The following is a 22,430-nucleotide window of genomic DNA, read 5'->3' as shown; positions in this document are numbered from 1 at the left end:
TCTGTGGATTCGTACTACATACATGAGTTTCATGATAACGTAACAATAAACGAATGTTTATCTAACCTCTCAATATTGCATCTCAGATCCCCAAATTACAAATTACACGTGCATCAGTTGCTCAAGGTTAGTTGCATTAGCAATGATAGCATAACGAAAAAAATTGGTGATGCCTGAATTCTTGCTCTTACTTGTCTATCGGACAAGAAGCACTGCTAGCATTCTCTCTTAATCTCAGCTTTTGTTACTTCAGCGTTTGGGGCAAAATTGAATCACAATGTAAAATGTATTATCTTATACAGGAAGGCATTGTTTTGCTCTCTTTCTTAATGCATTTACAAGGCTTATGCTCCCGCATTTTCAGTTGTTTCAGTAATTAGAACCGATCGCTTACGTCATTTTTTCGGAAATAAAGAGATAATTGTTGACTCTGCCAGTTCGACTGCTTGATTGATAGAAAAGAGTGCACAGGTTTGGAACATCGGCATCGAAGCGATTGACCATCACACGGCGCACCCTACTAAAGTTGAGCCTCATTTCTTTAAGACTCAGTGCTCCAGAACGAATTTGACATTTGCATAAGACTTGCGCTTACGCCGTGCTGCGAGACACTTGATGCAACGAGAATAAGTGACCGCCGTCAGGACACCTGGGGGCACATTTTTAGCCTTGAGTGTTCAAATGAGGTGGTATAAACACAATAAGCTTCGAGTTTTACTCCAAGTTCACAATGTCAGGATGAACTTCAAGATGGTAGAAATTTTGGCTTGTTGGCTTCGTGTGCCGTCTTGTAGTTCTTTTTGTGGTCGTTACGTCTGTGCTATAGAACGTGAAGGTCAGGATGAACTTTATGGTGTTCCTTCATGATAGGTGAATTCGGTCAGTTGAACCAAGGTCTATATTTTTAGCTTTGAGCGTTGACATGAGGTGGTGTAAACATAATAAGCTTTCAGTTTCAGTTGAAGTCGTGGATGGCAGGATGAACTTTCGCGAGCGTTAACAACGTGAGCCAAGACGCATTGAGGTACGGACCTTGTGCGGCTTTTGTGGTCCACTATATATAGTAGAGAGACGTGTTGCCGTACATTTCGAGGGGACATAAGCATTCAAAATAGCCCTTTATATGAACATGGGATTACTAGACATGTTTGTAATCATGTCTTTCCTTTCACTTTTCCTATACACCCGAGCAGGTAAATCTGTTTTACGTTTCTTGCATTTCCCTCCCTAGTGACGCCAGTATTATATAAAACTTAAGAAAATGTAGTTGCAGTTGATCATCGATTAGAGGCGTGATTGGGAAGAACTTCCCGAGGAGCTTTATAATTTATAAACTTTTTTCTTGCGGCGAGACCCGTGCACTAAAGTCAAGTTAAACTTATTGAGTCATACAAACATGCGCTTCAATGCTTAAATCCTTTTAGTGTATTTATTGCTTCTTTCTTTAGCTCAATGAGAATTGCGCATGTTACTCATCAGTGTACAAACCTCCCTTAGCAGCACATTGCTCATACGTTCAAATAATGTTATTCACTGCGAATATCGAAAATGTTTGTGTAGCACCCGTCTGTCGCAACTTTGTCGATATTCGCAGTGGATAACGTTACTTGAAGATATGAGAAACGTAGTGCCGATAAAGGTGTGTACAATGATGAGTAACTGCACAGTTTGTGCCACTCGACTAAAAGCTACGACATAAACCTAGCACAAAACCTTGCCAGGAATATCGGTCGCACATACGGCAGCGACACAGTGCGAATGAATGAAATGTTTATTCGGGGTGGTGCTTGACTAGAACATGAGAGGGTGATTGTTCCTACCTGAAAAAAAATCGGAGTGAAAAAGAGAAAACATAAAAAGTGGCTAAGGCCTGCGTAGTCAAACGAGAATGTGCACAGCTATTCCTTGTAAATGGTCTTTCCAATAATTTGAAGTAAGCTATATTTAATCATTTCTCTTAGTAAAATGTGAAACTTCTCTAGCTGTACACTGCGCTGCCTCGGTAAATTTTCAATGTCCTGTTCATTCACGCCAGCGGTTGTTCGGGCATCGGTCCGTTGTTGCGATGAATTTGATGGGCACAGCATTAATGTTCATCTACAACATTGCGTCTGCGGGTTTGTTTGGTCTCGTAAGTGTATTATTGGGCTGCCTTTATTAGACTGCTCGCGTTACTTGCTAATGTCACTCCTATCTATAACCTGAAGTGTACCTTCCTCGGTCACAACTTCTCGTCGTCATTGCTTGTTTTTGCGACGGTTTCCTAAAGCGTTGTCAGGAACGTTAGGAATCATCCAAGAGACTCGAACTTGCGCATATTGTAGCTGAAGCTTCTTTCTCGAAGAACAGTATTTACAAAACCGTCATCACCAAACAACCGCGCCAGCGCAGTATTTGCACTTTATCAGAAGTATTTCGAAAGGCAAGAAGTCCACATGCCTTGCCCCTTTTTTAATGCATTTAGCTAGAGATCATGGATACCAAAGTTGTTAAGTGACCCTATGAAAGGCGCGGTACGTGTTGGTATCACTGGCACAGCAAAATGAAATCTCACCTCATTCTGACCAACCGATCGCCAGTGACGGCTTCATGCTGTATTGAAAAGTTGCACATTCTTCTAAAAAAGGTTCGCTTTCACTATAGTGGCAAATTACTCCACAAAATATATTAAATCACATATAAGAAGTTTTTCAGAGAGACCAAAGGTGAATATTCTCACGCTGTGACTTAACATATACGGCAGAAATATATACCCATTTCACATAAAACGTGCTTGATCAAAACGGCAATCAAGAGTGAGATAACGCGTTAGCACATTTTCTCAGTGATGTTAGCGCTACTCAGATCTGTCTCCTGGTCGTAGTGTGCCAATGTGTTAATCTGCGCTTCTTCGACAAAAGTTGATTTATCGTTTCATTCAGTCAAATTATCACCTGCTGATCAATAGTACACGCACTGATTCCTCCAATGACGACATCGCCGAGCTGATGCGGAAAAAAAAGCCGTGCGCTTTAAAAGGATACTAAAGGTAAAATATCAAATCGAGCTAGATGGACAGCAACTTCTTCTAGAATTTTATTATCATAAATTTTCGTGTGCTGACACATTGCCTTGTCACGCACCAACTTGCCCCAGGAGGTCCGGCTGCTGCTTCTAAATTTGAACCACCCATGCTGTGTGGCGGAGCTGACATTATCTACTTCTGAAATTTTTCTATGCTCTTCTCAGTGAATCAGCCAGTGCTGCTGTTACATGAGAGTTACAATGATATACACCAGGTGGCGCCACTCATATGTTCTTTTTCGACATCTTCTCGGTTACATAGGAGAGCTCTGTTTAGCTACGAATGACGAATCCCTTAAATATACAAGCCAAGTATTTGAATCTCGCTTGACCTGACCTCTTCTTTTATTGACCTTTTAACTATCGGTCTATCTATCTGGCAGTGTGATGACATGATGACAGCCTTCATTTTGCGTGACCCCTAGGAGCGTAGCCAAAGGAGGGGGGGGGGCTTATAGGGCTTCAGCGTCCCCGCCCTCCCCCCCCCCCCTGGAAATATTGTCACGTGGTAGTGACGGTGAAGAAAGCAGCAAATACGGTGGAATACAAAACTAGCTTTTATTGGGCGAACTTGTGCCCACAAAAACAGGCTACACTTATAGCACAACGATAGCGGCGAACACGGTCGGCGATCGTCGGAAATCTGATCAGCGGGTCAACAGCGTCGGCTTTTAAAGAACAGCCGTCGAATGTTCCAGACTAATCGTTCGGACCCGCGTGCCTTCCACAAAGTTCTACACCATTCGCGTCAGGTGATGAAATCAGATAACATAAGGTTCGGCGGCAACAGAGAGCGGATAGAAGCATCGATAACTTTCCAGAAACTTCGGATAAATGCAGGCGCGTCCCACGCTGTGCGATTACATTCGTTAGGCGGCGAAACGGGGTTGCCCGATAAAGTACACGTGTCAATATTTTTGTGCTGTCATGCGCCACCGATCAAAACAACCCAAGGCGCCGGAAATCATGCTTCATTTTGTTTGGAATGTCCTTTTCATGCTCGAAAAGACATTTGAGCGCGAACATTGTGAACTCGGGCTGGGTTTCATGGCAACGCCCATGCACCAGGCTTCATCTTAACGCAAGGAGCCCCATCCGAGCACAGTTTCAAGGGCGTTTTAAGGGCGAGCGGGCTCATCGCGGCATCTCGCGGTGGCCGCGAAATCTATGGAGCGCATAGATTTGAATTCTGAAACTTTATGGATATAAAGTTCTCATAAACTTTTGATGCGAAAGGTGCATTGACATTTCCAAAGTCATGCTTTAGACTTTCGATTCCGGAACATTGCGGGTTTAATGTTGTTATAAACATTTGACGCCGAAGGTGCATTAACTTTTCTAAAGTCCTACAGCGGATCATACAACGAGACAGGCTAAATCCATACACTATCAGACAAGCTGACGAAGAACGCAGCAAGGTCCGATGAGACGAAGCGTTGGGGTGGTTCATTTGTGCCGTCATGTCATAAACAAGCATATCAACATTTTTTTTCACCCGCGCCAAAGCATCCATATCAAGGCATTAGAGCCAACAAAGGTAACTACGCTCTTATTTATTTTTCTACTTGGACTTTTATTCGCGACGACACGTTGATCCTCTTCAATTTTCTTCTCACTACCAGCAGCGGGTGCTAGAGCCAGCCAGAGCGCATGCGCTTTTCTTGTGTCGCCCCGACCACCATGCGGTGCACTTCGATGCGCGTTCGTTTTTCTCTGGCCGAGCGGATATTGGCCTAGCTGGCACAGTTTTGGACGCTTTCTGACTAACAGACAAGAAAAAGAAACAATGCATTGTCGCTCGCTGCCATCACTGCGGGGACTCAACGGATTGCAAAGCGTTCGCTTGAGCGCAACCTCTCCTGTAAGATTTTCTCTCGCTGGTGTTAGGGTATCGAGCAGTATGCCTATGGTTCTCTGTGGACCAAGCGTTTCACGTTTTCTTCGATATTCCTTCGGTAGCCACATTAGGTGTCCAAAGTAGTCATTAGATTGTGGCTAACATGCTTTCCTTTGCGTTTCTTCATTTCCGTGCCCCCAACCCACAAAAGAAAGAAGACATTGTTGCGGCGCAGCAAATTGTCGCATGGTGAAAAGTCGATTTTGTTACTTCTTCTTTTGCGGAAAGTAATGGGCCATGGGACACTTCAGCTGCCGGATAATCTTACTATGTTATTGTGTGATCAATATATGGATACTCCAGGCGCATTCTTGCCGTCGCCGTCGCCCTAATATTCCGTATAAAGTCCAAGGGCCATAAGATCGTGACCGCCGGCCGCATGCTGTATGCGCGAGTGAAAGCATAAGGGGGGTTGGGGCGGCAACGGTGAGCCGACGATGGTGGGTCAGTCTTGTGGGCGCAAGGGAGAAAAGGCGAGGAGGAAGCGTGCCGCCTCCTGACGCGCGCGATACACCAGAGGTAGAGGAAGAAGTGGGGGGGGGGGGGGGGGGGTTCGGGCCTTAAGTATAAACCCCATGCAAGCGATCTTGCGTGCGACAGCGACAAGCGACGCGATGGAGGTGGCTGTCGCGTTCGCTCGTCGCCTACAAGTCGTACCCCATGCGAGCGATGACTTCGAGCGACGTCTCCCCAGTGTTGCCGCTATGAGGGCAGCAATATAGGCACCATAACTAACGTGACGCGTGCTTTATTAACTTACGTTGATGTGTTTTACTGTGAAAAGCAGCATAAAATACCTCTGAAACTCTTGCAGTGGGTTCTTATTCTTGCACGTATAAAATTAAATCGTTTGCTCGTTCCGTGCAACAAACGAAAGTACTTGAGTTAAGTACATCCAGTTCCGGCTTCGCGCTATTGGCTAGTCACTCATGGCACTTCCGGGCGACGAGTGACGAATTCTAGATTTGCAGAACCGAACGGTCGTGCGACATGACCGAGTGATCTGTTCAAACCACGGCCCGATCCGTCGCTCGAAGCCGTCGCTCGTCGCTGTAACGCACAAAATCGCCCTCATGGGGTTTAGCCTTTAGGAGTCTGGGTTCTGCTGTGATCGCCCAACAGATTTATTTGCCTTGTTTGACACATTATATACAGTGACTTTTTCTTAGATATGTAGAGTTATTGGAGACCTTATACGTATATATACACATATATATATATATTGTAAAAGGGGGTTTATTCGGGTCGTAGGGAAGCAGCGACCACCGCGGCAAGAGCAGGTAGGGCGCAGCCAGTGAACGAACTGGGTACGAGCCACGCGATGGCAACGGGGCTTTTTCGCCGGCCGATCTTCTTCGTCACAATCACCCCCGCAATTGAAGAGTAGCCATCCTGGCGACCTAGGAAGAGGTGGGCGGATCGTAATACTGCTTCAGCCGGTCAATGTGGACAGTCTCTCGCCCCCGACGACGCAGATCGGAAGATGGCGATACGGGTTCGACGACGTAGTTCACTGGTGATGTTTGTGCAACCACGCGGTAGGGCCCGTGGTACTTCGGGAGGAGCTTGGACGAAAGGCCAGGAGCAGCAACAGGTGGGACCCAAAGTCACACGAGTGAGTCGACGGGGAAGGGGTGAGGGGGAGGATTGAGGTCATGGCGTTCTTTTTGGCGGCACTGTTGAGCAGACGTCAAAGAACGGGCCAGTTGTCGGCATTTCTCTGCGTGCTGAGCAACCGTAGAAACAGGTGAGCATTCAGCAGGGTCCGGGCGGTACGGGAGAACCGTATCTATGGTGCTGGAGGGATGGCGGCCGTAGAGCAGAAATAATGGTGAGAATCCGGTAGTGGCTTGAGAGGCAGTGTTATATGCGTAAGTGACGAACGGAAGTACAAGGTCCCAGTTGGAGTGGTCAGATGCAACATACATTGATAGCATGTCACCAAGAGTTCTGTTGAATCGTTCTGTTAAGCCATTGGTCTGTGGATGATAAGCAGTAGTAGTGCGGTGAATAATTTGGCATTCAGATAGGAGTGACTGCAGGACATCCGAGAGCAATACGCGGCCCCGATCGCTCAACAGTTCACGAGGTGCGCCACGGCGGAGAACGAAGTTGTTTAGAATGTACGAGGCGATGTCTTTTGCTAATGCGGCAGGCAAGGCGGCGGTTTCAGCATACCGTGTCAAATGATCTACGGCGACAACAATCCATCGGTTGCTAGTGCCAGTAGATGGAAGAGGCCCGACCCGGTCAAATGGCTGAGCTGGGCAGGGAAGTGGTTGGAGGGGTGCAGTGGAGAGATGCGGGACACATTTGCGTCGCTGGCAGGCAATGCAGGAGCGTACGTATTTGAGGACGGAGGTGTAAATCCCTCGCCAATAATATTGTAGGCGAAGCCGTGTGTAAGTTTTTGACACTCCGCCGTGACCACACTGCGGGTCAGTATGAAAAGCGGAGCAGAACTCTTGTCGTAGGTGGCGAGGCACTACTAAGAGCCATTTGCGGCCGTCATTATGGTAGTTGCGGAGGTATAAAAGTCCGTCCCGGATTGTGCAATGCTGCGCCTGTCGGCGTAACGCTCGAGGTGCTGAACTTGCCGGAGAATTTGACAAAAAGTCGAACATCGTGACGATCCATGGGTCTTTTCGTTGCTCCGATGCCATGTCCAGGATGTCAAGTGGTGAGATGTCATGTCTGTTGGTAGAAGTGCTGCTGTCTGAAGTAACTGGGGAGCGCGAGAGGGCATCGGCGTCAGCGTGTTTGCGTCCAGAGCGATAGACGACACGGATATCATATTCCAGGATTCGGAGGGCCCACCGAGCGAGGCGGCCCGACGGGTCTTTGAGGTTGGACAACCAGCAAAGAGCGTGATGATCCGTCACCACGTCAAAGCGTCGACCATAGAGATATGGACTAAATTTTTGAAGAGCCCATACGATAGCTAGGCACTCTTTTTCTGTAACTGAGTAATTGGCCTCAGGTTTCGTGAGGGCACGACTAGCATAAGCGACGACGTATTCGGCATTAGTGTTCTTGCGTTGTGCGAGCACGGCACCAAGGCCGACACCACTGGCGTCAGTGTGAAGTTATGTAGGTGCGCTTGGATCAAAATGGCGCAAGATTGGCGGAGACGTGAGTAGGTGACGAAGAGTCGTAAAGGCATCATCAGAGGCTTCCGACCAAGCAGAAAGTTCATTGTCGCCTTGGAGAAGTTGGTTTAGTGTTGCGATCACAGTAGCGAAATTGCGAACGAAACGTCGAAAATAAGAGCATAGGACAATGAAGTTGCGTAGTGCTTTCAAGTTAGTAGGCAAGTATGCCACTTCAGGCCGCGTAGGATGCCGTCCATCATGCGTTCGAAGGTGGCGGGCGCATTGCACAGACCGAACGGCATTAGAGTGAATTCATAGAAGCCGTCTGCTGTTACAAACGCGTATTTCGAACAGTCAACGTCAGCCATGGGCACCTGCCAGTAGCCAGAGCGGAGATCTAAGGAGGAAAGAAACTCTGCTCCTTGCAAACAGTCAAGTGCATCGTCAATACGTGGCAGCGGGTATACATCCTTTCGGGTAATCTTGTTAAGCCTTCGATAATCGACGCAAAATCGTATGGTGTCGTCTTTCTTTTTAACTAGGACGACTGGTGATGCCCAAGGACTACTAGAAGGCTGGATGACACCGCGATTGAGCATATCATTCACCTGGTCATTGATAACGCGTCTTTCAGTCGCCGATACTCGGTAGGGACGCTGTCGAATTGGTGCATGGCTCCCAGTGTCGATAGCGTGCGAAACAGTCGTTGTGCGGCCGAGTGATGTTGCTTGGCAGTCAAGAGACGAAGAGAAGCCTTGGAGCAAGCGAAGAAGTTCGTCGCGCTGCGTCGTCGTAAGGTCACTGGCAATAGCTGGCGTAAAAGAACGCGGCAGTGACTGAGGAGGCGATGCCTCGAGAGCAGCAAGATAAGTGGAGTCGTCCATCGTGTCAAATATTGAAGATGAGGTCAGTGGCTCTGCTCTGCCAAGGCTTTCACGGCGGCGTAAAGTAATTGGTTTAGCCGATGGATTTGAGACGCGCATGAGAGAAGCGCCAGCTTTGAACTCCGCGAACGGCAGTGGTAGTGAACGGCGGCGAACTAAAAGTTCGGATGGAGCGAAGAGTACTGTGCCGTCATCTACAGATTCGCAAGAGATACTGACAAGAGTGTAAGACCAGGCAGGTATAACGGTGTCTTCTGAAACAGCGATTTTGCGACAATGGTCCTTATGGTCAGTGATAATATCGGTCGAAAACTGAAACAGCTCGATTTCAGCGCGGGCGCAGTCAATTATCGCATGATGTGAGGAGAGAAAGTCCCAACCTAATATGACGTCGTGTGAACATGATGGCAACACGATAAATTCTATGATATAGAGGACCTCCTGAATTATGACACGAGCAGTGCAGGCGCCGGATGGCTCGACGTGCTGTGCGTTGGCAGTTCGAAGAGACAGTGCAGAAAGCGGCGTCGTCACTTTTCCTATCTTGCGGCAAATACGGGCATCTATCGCTGACAGTGCAGCGCCGGTGTCGACAAGTGCTAGCGTCAATGTTCCTTCTATTGCGACTTCAATGACGTTCTTCGGGGAAGTGTGAGGCCTTATACATTTCGGTGGCACCGCAGTTCTCGCCGCCTGAACTGCGATATTTAGTTTTCCTGGCGCAAAGGGCTCCGACGCCGGTGCATGTGGGAAAGCGAGCGGCGGCGAGGAGAAGGTGAACGGCGAGCGGCGGAGAATGCGGTGTCGACGACAGGAGGAGATTCAAAGGTGTCCGAATAGTTGCGGCGTTGTTGGAAACGTGGCGCATATGGACGCACATTGTTGGGGGCGTTCGGTGTAAGGAGGCGACAGTGACGTCCTACGTGTCCAGCACGGCCACAACAAAAACAAATCGGGCGATTGTCTTCCGTGCGCCAATGATCTTGAGGTCGTGCATACTGCACCAGTGGCCGGACTGGAGTGGACACGGGCGGGCTCAAAGGCGGGCGAAGGGGAGCATAGGTCTGTGGTGCAGGCCTTTAAGCGACTTCGGCGTACGTCAGGGGAGCGGCAACCGGAGCCTGCTGGGGAGAAGGTGGAATGTGGTCGGATACATGCTCCTTGATGACAGATTGGAGAGGGGGCACCAAGGGAGAACTCGGCTGGCCATGTGTAAGGGGAATCAGAGAAAGCTGACGAGCCACCTCTTCACGGACGAACTCCTTGATCTGTAGCAGTAGTGACGTGTTATCCGGGGAAACAGCCAAGCTCGACATTGAAGTCGCCTGACGAGTAGATTGGCGGGTGGCTGTGCGTTGCTTGCGGAGTTCGTCGAAGCTTTGGCAGAGACTGACGAGTTCAGAGACTGTCGCCGGATTTTTCGCCAACAGCATCTGGAAGGCGTCGTCTTCAATGCCTTTTAAGATATGGCGGATCTTCTCGGCATCAGCCATTGTGACGTCAACGGGTTGCAGAGGTCGACAACATCGTTTATGTAACTTGTAAATGTTTCCCCGCACTGTTGCGCACGACTGTGCAAACGTTGCTCGGCGCGAAGCTTGCGAACGGCGGGGCGCCCGAATACCTCCGTCACGTTAGTTTTGAAGGCTGTTCACGTCGTGAGATCACGTTCATGGTTGCGGGGCCACACGCTGGCGACACCGCTCAAATAAAAGGATACATAATTCAGTTTTTTGGTGTGTCCGAGTGGTTGTGGATCCTCACCCGGTCGTAGTCAGCGAGCCAGTCTTCTATGTCATGGTCTTCGGTAGCGCTGAAGATGGGTGGGTCGCGTTGACGCAACGGGCCGGGGCAGACCACGGTAGTCACCGGGGCAGCGGGTTGTGGTTGCGGTGGTCCTTCTTCCGGCATAATGAAGACAGGCTGCAGTGTCCGGTTGCGAAGTTCCAGAATTCCGGTTGTACTCAGCAGCTCCACCAATTTTAAAAGGGGGTTTATTCGGGTCGTAGAGAAGTAGCGACCAACGCGGCAACAGCAGGTAGGGCACAGCCAGCGAACGAACTGGGTACGAGCCACGCGATGGCAACGGGGCTTTTTAGCCGGCCGATCTTCTTCGTCACAATATATATGTGTATGTATGTTGTGGCGAGGTTTTGTGTAAACGTGCAGTGAACTTTGTTTGCAGTGACCATTCTTTGCCTTTTATCAAGCTGCATCTTCGCATTTGTATATTCCATGCATCATCGCATTTCTTATGTACGAGGATGAGTCAAATGAAGGGGAGCCAACCCACCCCGCGCAATATTGGTTTGGTTCATTATCTGCGAGGTATGCGTGTAGCACAGATGCCTCTGTTATTTAAAAAAATGGCATGCCGATGTGAGTATAAAGGTTCTTTATTGCTCTCATACCCTGGGTTGAACATGGTCGCGTGACATATTGGACACTTCAAAAGTTGATCAGCGTGGCGTCATGAGATTTTTGATAGCTAAGGTAGTTTCCCAAAAGAAAATTAGTTGCCGTATGGCTGCCGTGTACGCTGAACATTGCATTTCATTGGCCGCTATGAAGCGTTGGAGGAAACGGTTCAAAAAAGGACGTGGACGTTGCAAAGACGATCGAAGATCGGGCCAAAGCCACAATGCAATCACCCCAAACACAACTGCAAAGGCTGATTAGACAAGAACGGAGAATAAGCATCTATGAACTGGCAGGGTGCTTCGGGTAACACAATATTTCATTAACATCTCGGTTATCGGCTCTTGTGTGCACAGTGGATACCCAAAATTTTGAACCACCGCCAGAAGACGGAGAGGTTCGGCGCTTCCTTGACTCATCTAATCTGGTATCACTATGAGGGTGACGACTTCTTATTTGTAATTGTGACCGGGGACGAATGATGGGGCCGCTACTACGAGCCTTAAACACGACGGCAAAGATTACAGTGGAAACAGTTGAATTCGCCACCCCAAGGAAAGCAAAGCCAATGATTTCTGCCGAAAGGTGTTGACTTTCTTTTTCGATCATCCGAGGTCATTATTGACCGAAGTCGCTAAACCTGGAGAGGCTGTCAATCGTTTCCGATATTGTGAAACGTCGGATCGGCCGCGTGTCGCAATCAAGAACAAACGATGTAGAAAATTGAGGAATGGGGTCACCTTACCCCACTAGAATGGCCGTCCCCACATCTCTGATGTGGTTGATACAAAACTGGCAAAGTTAAATTGGGAAACGCTGCAACATCCTCCATACAGCCAAGACCCGTCACCTTGCGCGACTTCCACATTTTGGAGCCTTTGAAAAAACTGCTCAAGGGAGCCAGATTCGTGTCGGACGATGACGTGAAAGAGTCAGTTACATACTTTTTGAAGCAGCAACGCAAGGAGTTTTATCAGAAGGAAATCACGCGACTGGTTAGTCAGTGGGGCAAATGTCTAAATGCTCATGGGGACTAGATTTCAATAAAGTACCTCCTTTATCATATATTCGCATTGGCTCACTTTCATTTGACTCGCCCTCGTATATATTGCAGAAATGCTTTTTATATGTGCTCTCTGGTGTGACTATAATTCCGGTTACAATACTAACATACAATGCAATACAATAATTCCAATACACGACCGGTGACAGCTGTTCCTGCGCAATACATTGTAACAAACGATAGCGTCATTGAGATTTTGCCCTAGTCATTGCATATGTACAAAAATCTAAACGAGGTTCTTGAAAGACAGAGAGATGCAAATGAGAGAAAGGCAGGGAGGTTAACAGAGTTTCATTAAAATATTTGTCCTCAACTGATTCATTTCATGGCCTTTACATTTTTCATATCAGCGGCATGCGCTGTTTTGCTGGTTTTAAACTGATATAGTTCTAAAGTTCGTGTGATACTTTCCTTACTTATTAAATAGACAGAAAACATGGAAGCATTCGTATCAGTTATTTCGGGCATAATTCTTGAGAGTTACGAGTACAACCTTTTATGAAAAATTACATATTTTACTTGTCTTGACGGTGCGTAGCGTTCAAGAGTTCGTTTGCAGTATCTTTGGCAATGGCAATGCATGTATTATTAATGCATTTGATCCCTCGACAAATTCTATAAGGAGGCCGAGCCGGAACGCTTTCCCACCTGCAGTATACGGCGAACGCAGCAATCTCATCGTGCTCGGATTTTATGCGGAAGCTCATGGCAGCGTAGAAGTCGACGCTGACGGTGCAAATTGACTAGGACTGTCTGTATAACTGCTATAGCAATCTAAGAGGACTAAACAATTTGGTATTAATGCAGGTTCATTTGACGGCCCGTGTTGTTCATTATCTTTCTTTGGCAGAAGAAGGCTTCTATGTGTATCCAACTATTCTGCAAGAGAGAACAAATAGCAAAAACTTGGTTCTACGCCTCAACAGCAATCTCACTCTGAACCTTGAAAAAAGCTCGGTGCTGGCTGATAACCTACTGCTTGTTACGAGCAGTCACGAGGGACAAGTGTTGGACACGGTAAGCGAGCAAAAACATCATTGCTGCAAACTAGATAGCCTAAAGAACCTTCACAATTAATCCGCTACGCTGTACCTTTCCCATTTTTTATTGTGTACGCGGCCCCCAAATATGATACACGCCCAACAGCGGCGTGTTATTGCAGAAAAGAGAAATTTCGTTGCCTTCTGGCCCTTTTGTCAAAACTTATTGACGCCTGCACTCCGGCGTAATTGCAAATTTTGCGACGACACACATTCGCTTTGTAGCGGGTTTAGCATACTGTGTAATCAGTACATTTGGAGTTGTGACGTAACGGAAAGTGTGTTTTCGTGATAATTGTCATAAAAATGCAGCTAAAACGGATCCTTCGCCACGAAGAGTTGGCACACCAATGTCGTAAACATGCCGAAGAGCTTGACAACGATACACTGCCACGCGAACATTTTTATTATACGCAAATATATCTATTCTCCCTAGCAGCTACGAGTATATAGCCAGCTCTCAAAGTGATCGGAGCGCAGCCCTCTTTTATTCATTTAGGAACGGGGCAGTCTCCGGCTATGAAAAAAAAAAAATGTAAGTTATGTTCGGCATAATATTAACTTGAATGCGCACACGTGACTTTGACGCGGTGAGTTTTCGTGTTTTCTTTTACACGGTGGGGGGGGGGGGGGGGGAGACATGCGAAGTTAGCGCAACACGGATGACTTTTGACCGATAGCGGACGGCTGATGTTGAAAAAGGGCATAGAATCGGATATAGTTATTGATCCGAAAGCGTCAAACGGCCCCTTGGGCGTAATAGCCGACGCCATCTGTTGCAGCGAAAAAAAATAACGCCACCGAATTTCCCATTGGCTGCGACGCCACCTTTCAAGCGCACTCGTGGCGCTGGCCCGTCCTTGCTGCTTCAGGCAGCACGTGCCGCTATGGCGTCGGAAGCATCCACATCGTCGTAGTCCGCAACCTCGGCTGTAGCGAAACGTGGCTGCCCGCGCCAGTACACCGTACACGAAGTAATGAAGCAAAAAAAAAAAAAAAAACGCAGCAAAACGACTGAAGACGCAGGCAGCGAAAGCCATCTTCGTCAACTCTCGCAACTACGAGGCGGGTGGAAGGAGCATTAATTAACGCAAATTTTACTCGAAGCACAAAACTGGAAGGACCACTCAGCGGTGTTGAATCGGGCATTAATGCTTTCGCATTCACAACTCATAAAAAGTGCTTAGGCATTCTGGGATTTTTTTCCCCCTAGGTAAGGCTAATCTTGCAAAATCAGTGTGCACAACTCATTCGCATGAGGAACTTTTGCTGTTTTCCTGACGTCACGTGATAGACAAGCGACGTGTGGGTGGCCCGAAATATTTTCACCAATCGTGGAGAGATAATTGCAGAAATGGACTAGAAACGTTTGAAATGGGTTTATGTTATAGCGTCCCATGTTTTGGAAAGTTTCATTTTAGGCCAGCGATTCCCCACATGCCAACCAGGTGCGCTGATTGGACTGAGACCGTATTTCACACATCGATACTTTTGTTGTTAACAGAATAGATATCAGTCTCCTGCACGAGAGATTCCAGATCCGTTCAATACAGTGCCGGCTGTTAAAACCAACCTACAATTAACGCGTTTGTTGAACGTCCGGCTAAAACTTCTTAGACGATGAGCAGAAAGCAAGAGGTACTGTTCATCATATGGAAAGAATTAGGCGATACCCTGAAGTAAGTATTTTGAACGTTATGGAAAGTAGTGCAGAAAGGGAGGAATAAAGAAGGGCGGTAGGACGGAGCCCTGTAAATGTAGACGTGGAAGATCTACAGTACTCAATTCTGCACCACGAATATTTGTCTAGTGAAAAGTACCGCTCTGTGCGGGAGGCCTTTCTTTCCTCATTTAGTGCGTTTCCTTTACTCAGGTTACACGCCCATAGCCCAGAAAACAATCAAGTATCTTCAAAATACACAAGGGCCATAGATACGGTGTCCTGGCGCACTCCCATGAACAGCCTCTGCTGCGAAGAATGTTTTACTAATTTATCGTTCCTACGCAAACATTTACGCTAATATCACAATTTAGTTTCTTTTCTGTATTATTACTTTCAAATGAGCTGGATTTTCTACGAAATCCGTGATTCTTCTGTAAGTGTTGTGTAAAGGTCCTTGAATTATGAAAATGCATGCAGAATCTGTTTTTAGAACTTTTCATATATTTACTACGAAAATGTACCATTTAGTGCTATAAAAAATAAAGTCTAAATTGTGTAAAAAGGATTGTGGTGAAGCAGCAGACCAAAACGACATGTACAACACAACATAAGCAAAACAAAAATTTTACTGTGAAGCTAGAAAATAGAAGCGGCATTTTTCGCACGGAATACCCCAGAAGCATCAAACAAAGTACCATACATTTTTCTACTGATAGCGAACTCCGAAAATGATGTGTATACGCAGGTTGACACCTCAGCAATTCAAGAGGTTCTGTACCAGGACGTGCATCATCAATCCTCTCTTGTCTTACGCCAGAGGGAAGGCGTTGTGGAAGTCGTAAGTCCTCCCTTATGCAACTAGTCTGGCTGTACTCTCTGGGAAATATGGGTAATGTACTGTTCCTATATTCCATAACAATAGCGGTAACATATTGGGCAACATATACTTAAAGCCTCTAGTGTATGGCGTCGTCCTATCCTATAGGCGTGCGATATTTGATACGCCTCTCCAGACGCCACAAGAGAGAATTTCAGTCACATCTCAACACGTAGTAGTTCTGCGGAAACCCGCAAGGTGGAGAGAAGTAATGAATAATGGGAAAATCGGACATCCACCCGTTCGTAGCAAACTCTTGCCTTTGCTTCGTGTTGTTGACAAATTCGACTTCGCCCTGCCATCTGCTAGCCGCCGGGTTAGCTCAGATGGTAGAGCGGCTGCCCCGGAAAGGCGGTGGTCCCGGGTTCGAGTCCCGGACTAGGACGAATTTTTCAACTATGAGGCTTTACTTTCGAGGAACCCGTATGCGTTTCCTTGGTAGCAATTGCTACGAACGGGTGGATGTCTGATTTTCCCTTCATTCACCCTTAAGTTGTGATATGGAGGCTTCAAGTAATGTCACGGATAGTTTCCCTGATGCTTTCCTTTACTTTATGATCTGCGGACTCCATACGGTAATAGGTGAGGCCGCATTTATCTGTGTTTACTGAGGACTGAAAGTACAATCTTATGCCTCGCGCGTTCAAGATCTTCCAGTGTGTGAGTCAACTAGTATGCCCGTCTCGTACATTAGTCTAATAGCTGAAGTCGCCGTTTTGTCCGAAGGGCACATCAATATAGCACGAAGTAAGGCTCGTAATTCCATACGCAGTGCAAGTTACAGCAAACACTCCATTTCTAAGTACACACCATCTAACCCGTCCTAACACACGAGAACATCGTCCACTCGATCACGGCGATCACTCACGGTAACAACACTCGCGTGTTCTGAAGAATATTAATCGGTAGGCTGCGGGGGCTCATGCATAGATGTCGTAAAATGTGCTGCGCTCACTCTACAACATGTCACTGTCTCGCGCCTCCGAAATGTAGCAGCGCATGCGAGATACAGCAGAGCGCTCATTGAAGCGGAATAATTTCCGGCTAGCCCCTTGCCGTCCGCGTCGTATGCTAACCTTGCTCCCGCAGCAATCACGCGACTTGAAACCTGCAGCGCGACGGCCGCGGATGCGCCCAGCGGTATGCTCGGGCAAGTTGGCTCCGAGAGCAGCTCGTGACGTCATGACCCGCCTCACCGCATGGCGCCGGCATTGGCGCTGATGGTGCGAGCGCGTATCACGTGTCTCTAAACAATTTATTTCGCAATAAAATTATCCCGCTTTTGGGGGGGGGTACGATTCAGTCTGCTCCTTCCACAAAGGACATCAGCGTTGTTACAGCGGGCTTCGCTAAAATTCAATGTCTATGGACAGCAGGCGGTGTATCTAGTAGGCAAAGCTTGAACTGACACGCATGAGTACATGGATCTTTGGTTCTTTGTCTTTGCATCTTTCTTGTGCCCATTTAGCCGGCCTTGCAATGTACGTGGAGCGCTACGCGATTTCCGGTGTAGAACCACCACTCGCAACCAACTTTATAACGTATTCTGCGACGTCATGTAAGCACTGACCGCCAAATGTTTACCTTTATTAAATTTCAGATGCAGGCTGAAGATGTATGACTAACATTGCGCATCACTATCTTTTAAAATTAACCACCGTCACAAGCGACGTATGCTACGCGCCCACGCTTGCGCGCAGAAGTGCAGTCTACGTGCTCAGTCCTCTAGGGCCCCGCAGGGGCGTCTGCGTCAGCAGGCGTTTGGTGTGTTGCGACACCACGGACCCGAGCACACGAGGGTTGGACCCTCCCGCGTGTAGCCGTGCGCGGCTTAGCCGTGTCTGGGGAAAAGGGGATCCTGGGGGTTGAGCCGATGCTGGGTGTCTGGACCTTTAAGGCCCCCCGGCGGAGGCAACACACCTCTTCGGCCTCGGCTTCACATAGACGGCACCTCCAGGCTGACCCACCTGGAGGACATCGGCAGTCGCCTTTTCCTGTCTCTCCCTCCTCGTATCTTCGTCTTTATCTCTCACTTTTTGACCTTTCCTGTCTCCTTCTCTCTTCTTTTTACTTCCTTTCTCCTGGCGGCAAGGGTTAACCCTGTGTGGCTATCCAACCTTGGGTACACCATATTAGGTTATAGTGACGGCGTACGACTGGCGTCGTGCAGACTTGTACGCAAGCTCTGCCGCGTCCCCTCGTTGGGCTCCGTGGTGGGCGGTCGGCGCTGTTGCCGAATGCATACACTTTTCATGGAAACTTCTTTCCCCTCCCTTACTGATCGCCCTCAGAAACGAGGGCGCACCGAAGATGTCTTCAAGTTTTTTGGACGCCAAACCCAGAACTTTCCCCGCTTCCATGTTATTCATTCCGAAAAGCCAAACAAAGCAGTGCGAAACATCTCACCATTCCTTGTTTCAAAGTCCCTAACAGATATTTTTGGTCCAGGTTACAAAGTGTCGAAAATGGCAAGTGGCGACCTCCTCTTGGAGCTCCGCGATGCAAAACAGTATGAGAAACTACCGCAACTAGTGTCATTTGGAGAGACCCCCATAACAGTAACCCCGCACCGTACAATGAACACCACCCGTGGTGTTGTGTCAGATGATGATTTGCTTGAGCTGACTGAAGCGGAACTACTGGAGGGCTTCAGCGAACAAAATGTGATCAATGTCAGAAGAATTAAGATGAGGCGGGATGGAAAAGAGATTCAGACGAAACACCTAATAATTATTTTTGAATCAAGTATCTTGCCCGAATCAATCGAGGCCGGGTACATCAAGCTCCGTGTCAGGCCGTACGTGCCAAACCCACTCCGATGTTTCAAATGCCAGCGCTTCGGCCACAGCTCGCAGAGCTGCCGAGGCCGCCAAACATGTGCAAAATGCAGTGCCCACGAACACACATCTGAAGCTTGTGAGAATGCTCTCCACTGTGTAAACTGTGATGGGGAGCACGCCGCGTATTCGCGGGCGTGCCCATCCTGGAAAAAAGGAAAGGAAATTGTAACAGTTAAAGTAAAGGAAAATATAAGTTTCAAGGAGGCACGCAGGCGGGTATCGTACCTGCCCAAGAAAACCTTTGCCGATGTGGCGCGTCAGGGGGCAGCGTCACAACGGCCTCCGGCGGCTGTCCGACCCACAGGCAGTGAGTCGGCAGTTACGCCATCTGCCCCCGCGGCGGTTGCAGCTAGCGCTGCTCCGTCGACGCAGAATGAGGGACCACCGACCCCGAAGGTGGCCGCCGCCGAGGCTGTCCCAACCTCCCCGGCCCCTTCCAGCGCTGGCAACAGCCGGCGCAGCCAGATCCCTCAGGGAGCCCCATCGACCTCCGGGCTGGTGGGCGCAGGGGTCTTGCCCTCCAAGGCGGGACTCTCTCGGGAAACATCTCGCTCGCAAGAGCACGTGTCCGGCGCCTCACAAGAGGCAATGGACACTACACCCATCCTCAAGGCGCACCAAGCGCCTAAGGAGCGTCGAGGTTCTCTCGAACGCTTCAAAAAGAGTAAAACCCCGGTTACAGGGCCTCGAAAGAGCTCTGGAACCTAAGCTCTGAAATCTCTGTAATTAACACATCTGTTTCCGTATACACAGCACTTATTTACTACCAATATGGATACACCAATAATTCAATGGAACGTCAGAGGACTTCTCAGGAACCTTGATGACGTGCAAGAGCTTATCCAAAAACACAATCCAAAAGTGCTGTGTCTACAGGAAACACACTTAAAACCACAACACACAAACTTTCTCCGACCGTATGTCACGTTTCGCAAAGATCGCGATGATGCTGTCGTATCATCAGGCGGTGTTGCCATTTTGGTTCATAAAAATATTTCCTGTCAGCGTTTACAGCTACAAACGCCCCTTGAAGCAGTGGTGGTTCGAGCTGTTCTTTTAAATAAACTCGTCACCATTTGCTCGCTGTATGTACCCCCACACTTCAAATTAAACAAGCATGAATTTCAGTCATTTATAGACGAATTGCCAGAACCTTATCTTGTTCTTGGCGATTTCAATGCGCACAGCTCCCTGTGGGGCGACTCTCGTACAGACGCGCGCGGTCGTCTTGTTGAACAGCTCCTCTTTTCTTCCGGTGCGTGCTTGCTGAATAAAAAGGAACCCACATATTACTCTCTAGCAAACAGAACATTTTCTTCAATAGATCTTACTATAGTTTCCCCGTCTATACTGCTCGAACTTGAATGGGAAGTTACGAAGAATCCTTACGGGAGCGATCACTTTCCCATACTGATAAGAACATCAAAAGAAAACGAATATTCTCCGCAAGCTCCTAGGTGGAAGATAGACACAGCCGACTGGGAGAAATTTCGAACTCTCACTAACATCTCATGGGCCGACATGTCTTCTCTAGAAATTGATGCAGCTGTAGAGTATCTTACATCATTCATAATAGATGCCGCATCAAAATGCATATCCGAAGCGAGTGGTCTGGCATGCAAACGACGTGTACCGTGGTGGAACAGCGAATGTAGGATCGCCCGTAAGAATCAGAACAAGGCGTGGGGGTTGCTACGCGCTTCTCCCACTGCAGAGAATCTTATCAACCTTAAAAAAATAAAGTCCCAAGGCAGGCGAACCCGCCGACAGGCCAGAAGAGAAAGCTGGCACAAGTTTTTATCGAGCATTAACTCGTTTAGGGATGAGGCCAAAGCCTGGAACAGAGTTAATAGGATTAGAGGGCGGCAAACACATTCACTCCCCCTGGTAAACACACTGGGCGATACACTACAAGACCAGGCAGACTCACTTGGGGAGCATTTTGAAAACGTGTCAAGCTAAACAAATTATTCACAATCGTTTCTCAAACACAAACAAATAGAAGAATGTAAGCCTCTAATCAGAAAATGTCGTCAGAACGAACCATACAACCGTACTTTTAGTATTGCAGAGTTGAGAGCTGCCTTGAACGCATGCAAGAGCTCTGCGCCAGGACCGGATAGAATAATGTATGAAATGATTAAAAACGTACACGGTGACACGCAAGTTACAATACTTGCACTATTTAACACTATCTGGGAAGCAGGGTACCTTCCGACTGCATGGAAAGAAGCCATTGTGGTCCCTGTTTTAAAACAAGGCAAAGATCCTTCCTCAGTGGCAAGCTACCGCCCGATAGCCCTCACAAGTTGCATGTGTAAGGTATTTGAAAAAATGATAAATCGGCGCCTCATCCATTTCCTTGAACAGAACAAAATACTTGATCCTTATCAGTGTGGCTTCAGGGAAGGGCGCTCCACAACTGATCACCTTGTACGTATTGAAGCAAACATCCGTGACGCATTTGTACACAAACAGTTTTTCCTATCCATATTCCTCGATATGGAGAAGGCATACAACACAACGTGGCGATACGGGATCTTAAGAGACTTGGCAGAAATGGACATTCATGGTAACATGCTAAACCTCATAGAAAGCTATTTGTCCAATCGCACATTCCGTGTGAAAGTCGGCAATGTGCTGTCACGTCCTTTTACACAAGAAACTGGTGTACCCCAGGGAGGCGTGCTCAGTTGCACACTTTTTATTGTTAAAATGACAACGCTTCGTGCTTCCTTACCACCAGTCATTTTGTATTCCGTCTATGTGGACGACATTCAAATAGGCTTCAAATCCTGTAACCTCGCAGTATGCGAGAGACAGGTACAGCATGGTTTGAACAAGGTGTCAGGGTGGGCAGAGAAAAATGGTTTTAAAATCAATCCTCAAAAGAGTTCTTGTGTGCTGTTTACAAGAAAGAGAGGCCTAGTTCCGGATCCTTGCTTACAAATGTGTGGACAACAGATACCTGTAAACAAAGAGCACAAATTCCTAGGTGTTATACTTGACAATAGACTCACTCTCGTCCCACACATTAAACAACTCAAAGAAAAGTGCCTGAAAACAATGAACCTAATGAAACTTCTATCCCAGACTACGTGGGGTAGTGACAGAAAGTGCCTAATGAATCTGTATAAGAGCCTCATCCGGTCACGATTAGATTATGGTGCCGTGGTATATAACTCTGCCGCCCCGAGCGCGCTAAAGATGCTAGACCCTGTTCACCATCTGGGTATCCGTTTAGCCACAGGAGCTTTCAGAACGAGTCCCGTACAAAGCTTATATGCAGAATCGAATGAGTGGTCACTTCATATCCAGAGAACACACATCAGCCAAACATATTTTTTGAAAGTCCACTCTAATCCTGAACATCCCTGTTTTAACACCATTAACGACATGACAAATGCTACACTGTTTCGTAATCGTCCTTCCGTAAGACAGCCTTTCTCGCTGCGTGTGAGGGAGCTTAGTCATGAAATGCATGTTCCACTTCTCGAACTTCGCCTAATGCATCCAGCCAAGCTGCTACCTCCTTGGGAGTGGCAGTTGATACAATGCGATACATCTTTCATGGAAGTTACAAAAAACGCTCC

General features: G+C 47.7%; 1 protein-coding gene across 2 annotated transcripts in view; it reads left to right on the top strand.

Annotated features, from left to right (window-relative positions):
* The first annotated feature begins 1,063 nt into the window (after positions 1-1,063).
* LOC126519180 (venom metalloproteinase antarease-like TtrivMP_A) overlaps positions 1,064-22,430 on the top strand; it is a 73,481-nt gene continuing 52,114 nt past the window's right edge. The window contains exons 1-3 of one of the 2 annotated variants that reach the window (XM_050168799.3): positions 1,064-1,193; positions 13,268-13,434; positions 15,866-15,958. In XM_050168799.3, coding sequence (XP_050024756.1) covers positions 1,124-1,193; positions 13,268-13,434; positions 15,866-15,958 — 330 coding nt within the window. In that variant the 5' untranslated portion in view covers positions 1,064-1,123. The remainder of the gene's footprint in view (positions 1,194-13,267; positions 13,435-15,865; positions 15,959-22,430) is intronic. The other variant, XM_055065318.2, reaches the window with a different exon arrangement.

The sequence above is a fragment of the Dermacentor andersoni genome, chromosome 10 (genome assembly GCF_023375885.2).
Source record: "Dermacentor andersoni chromosome 10, qqDerAnde1_hic_scaffold, whole genome shotgun sequence".
Lineage (NCBI taxonomy): Eukaryota > Metazoa > Arthropoda > Arachnida > Ixodida > Ixodidae > Dermacentor > Dermacentor andersoni.
Note: the sequence above shows the minus strand (reverse complement) of the source record. Positions and strands in the feature narration are given on the sequence as shown.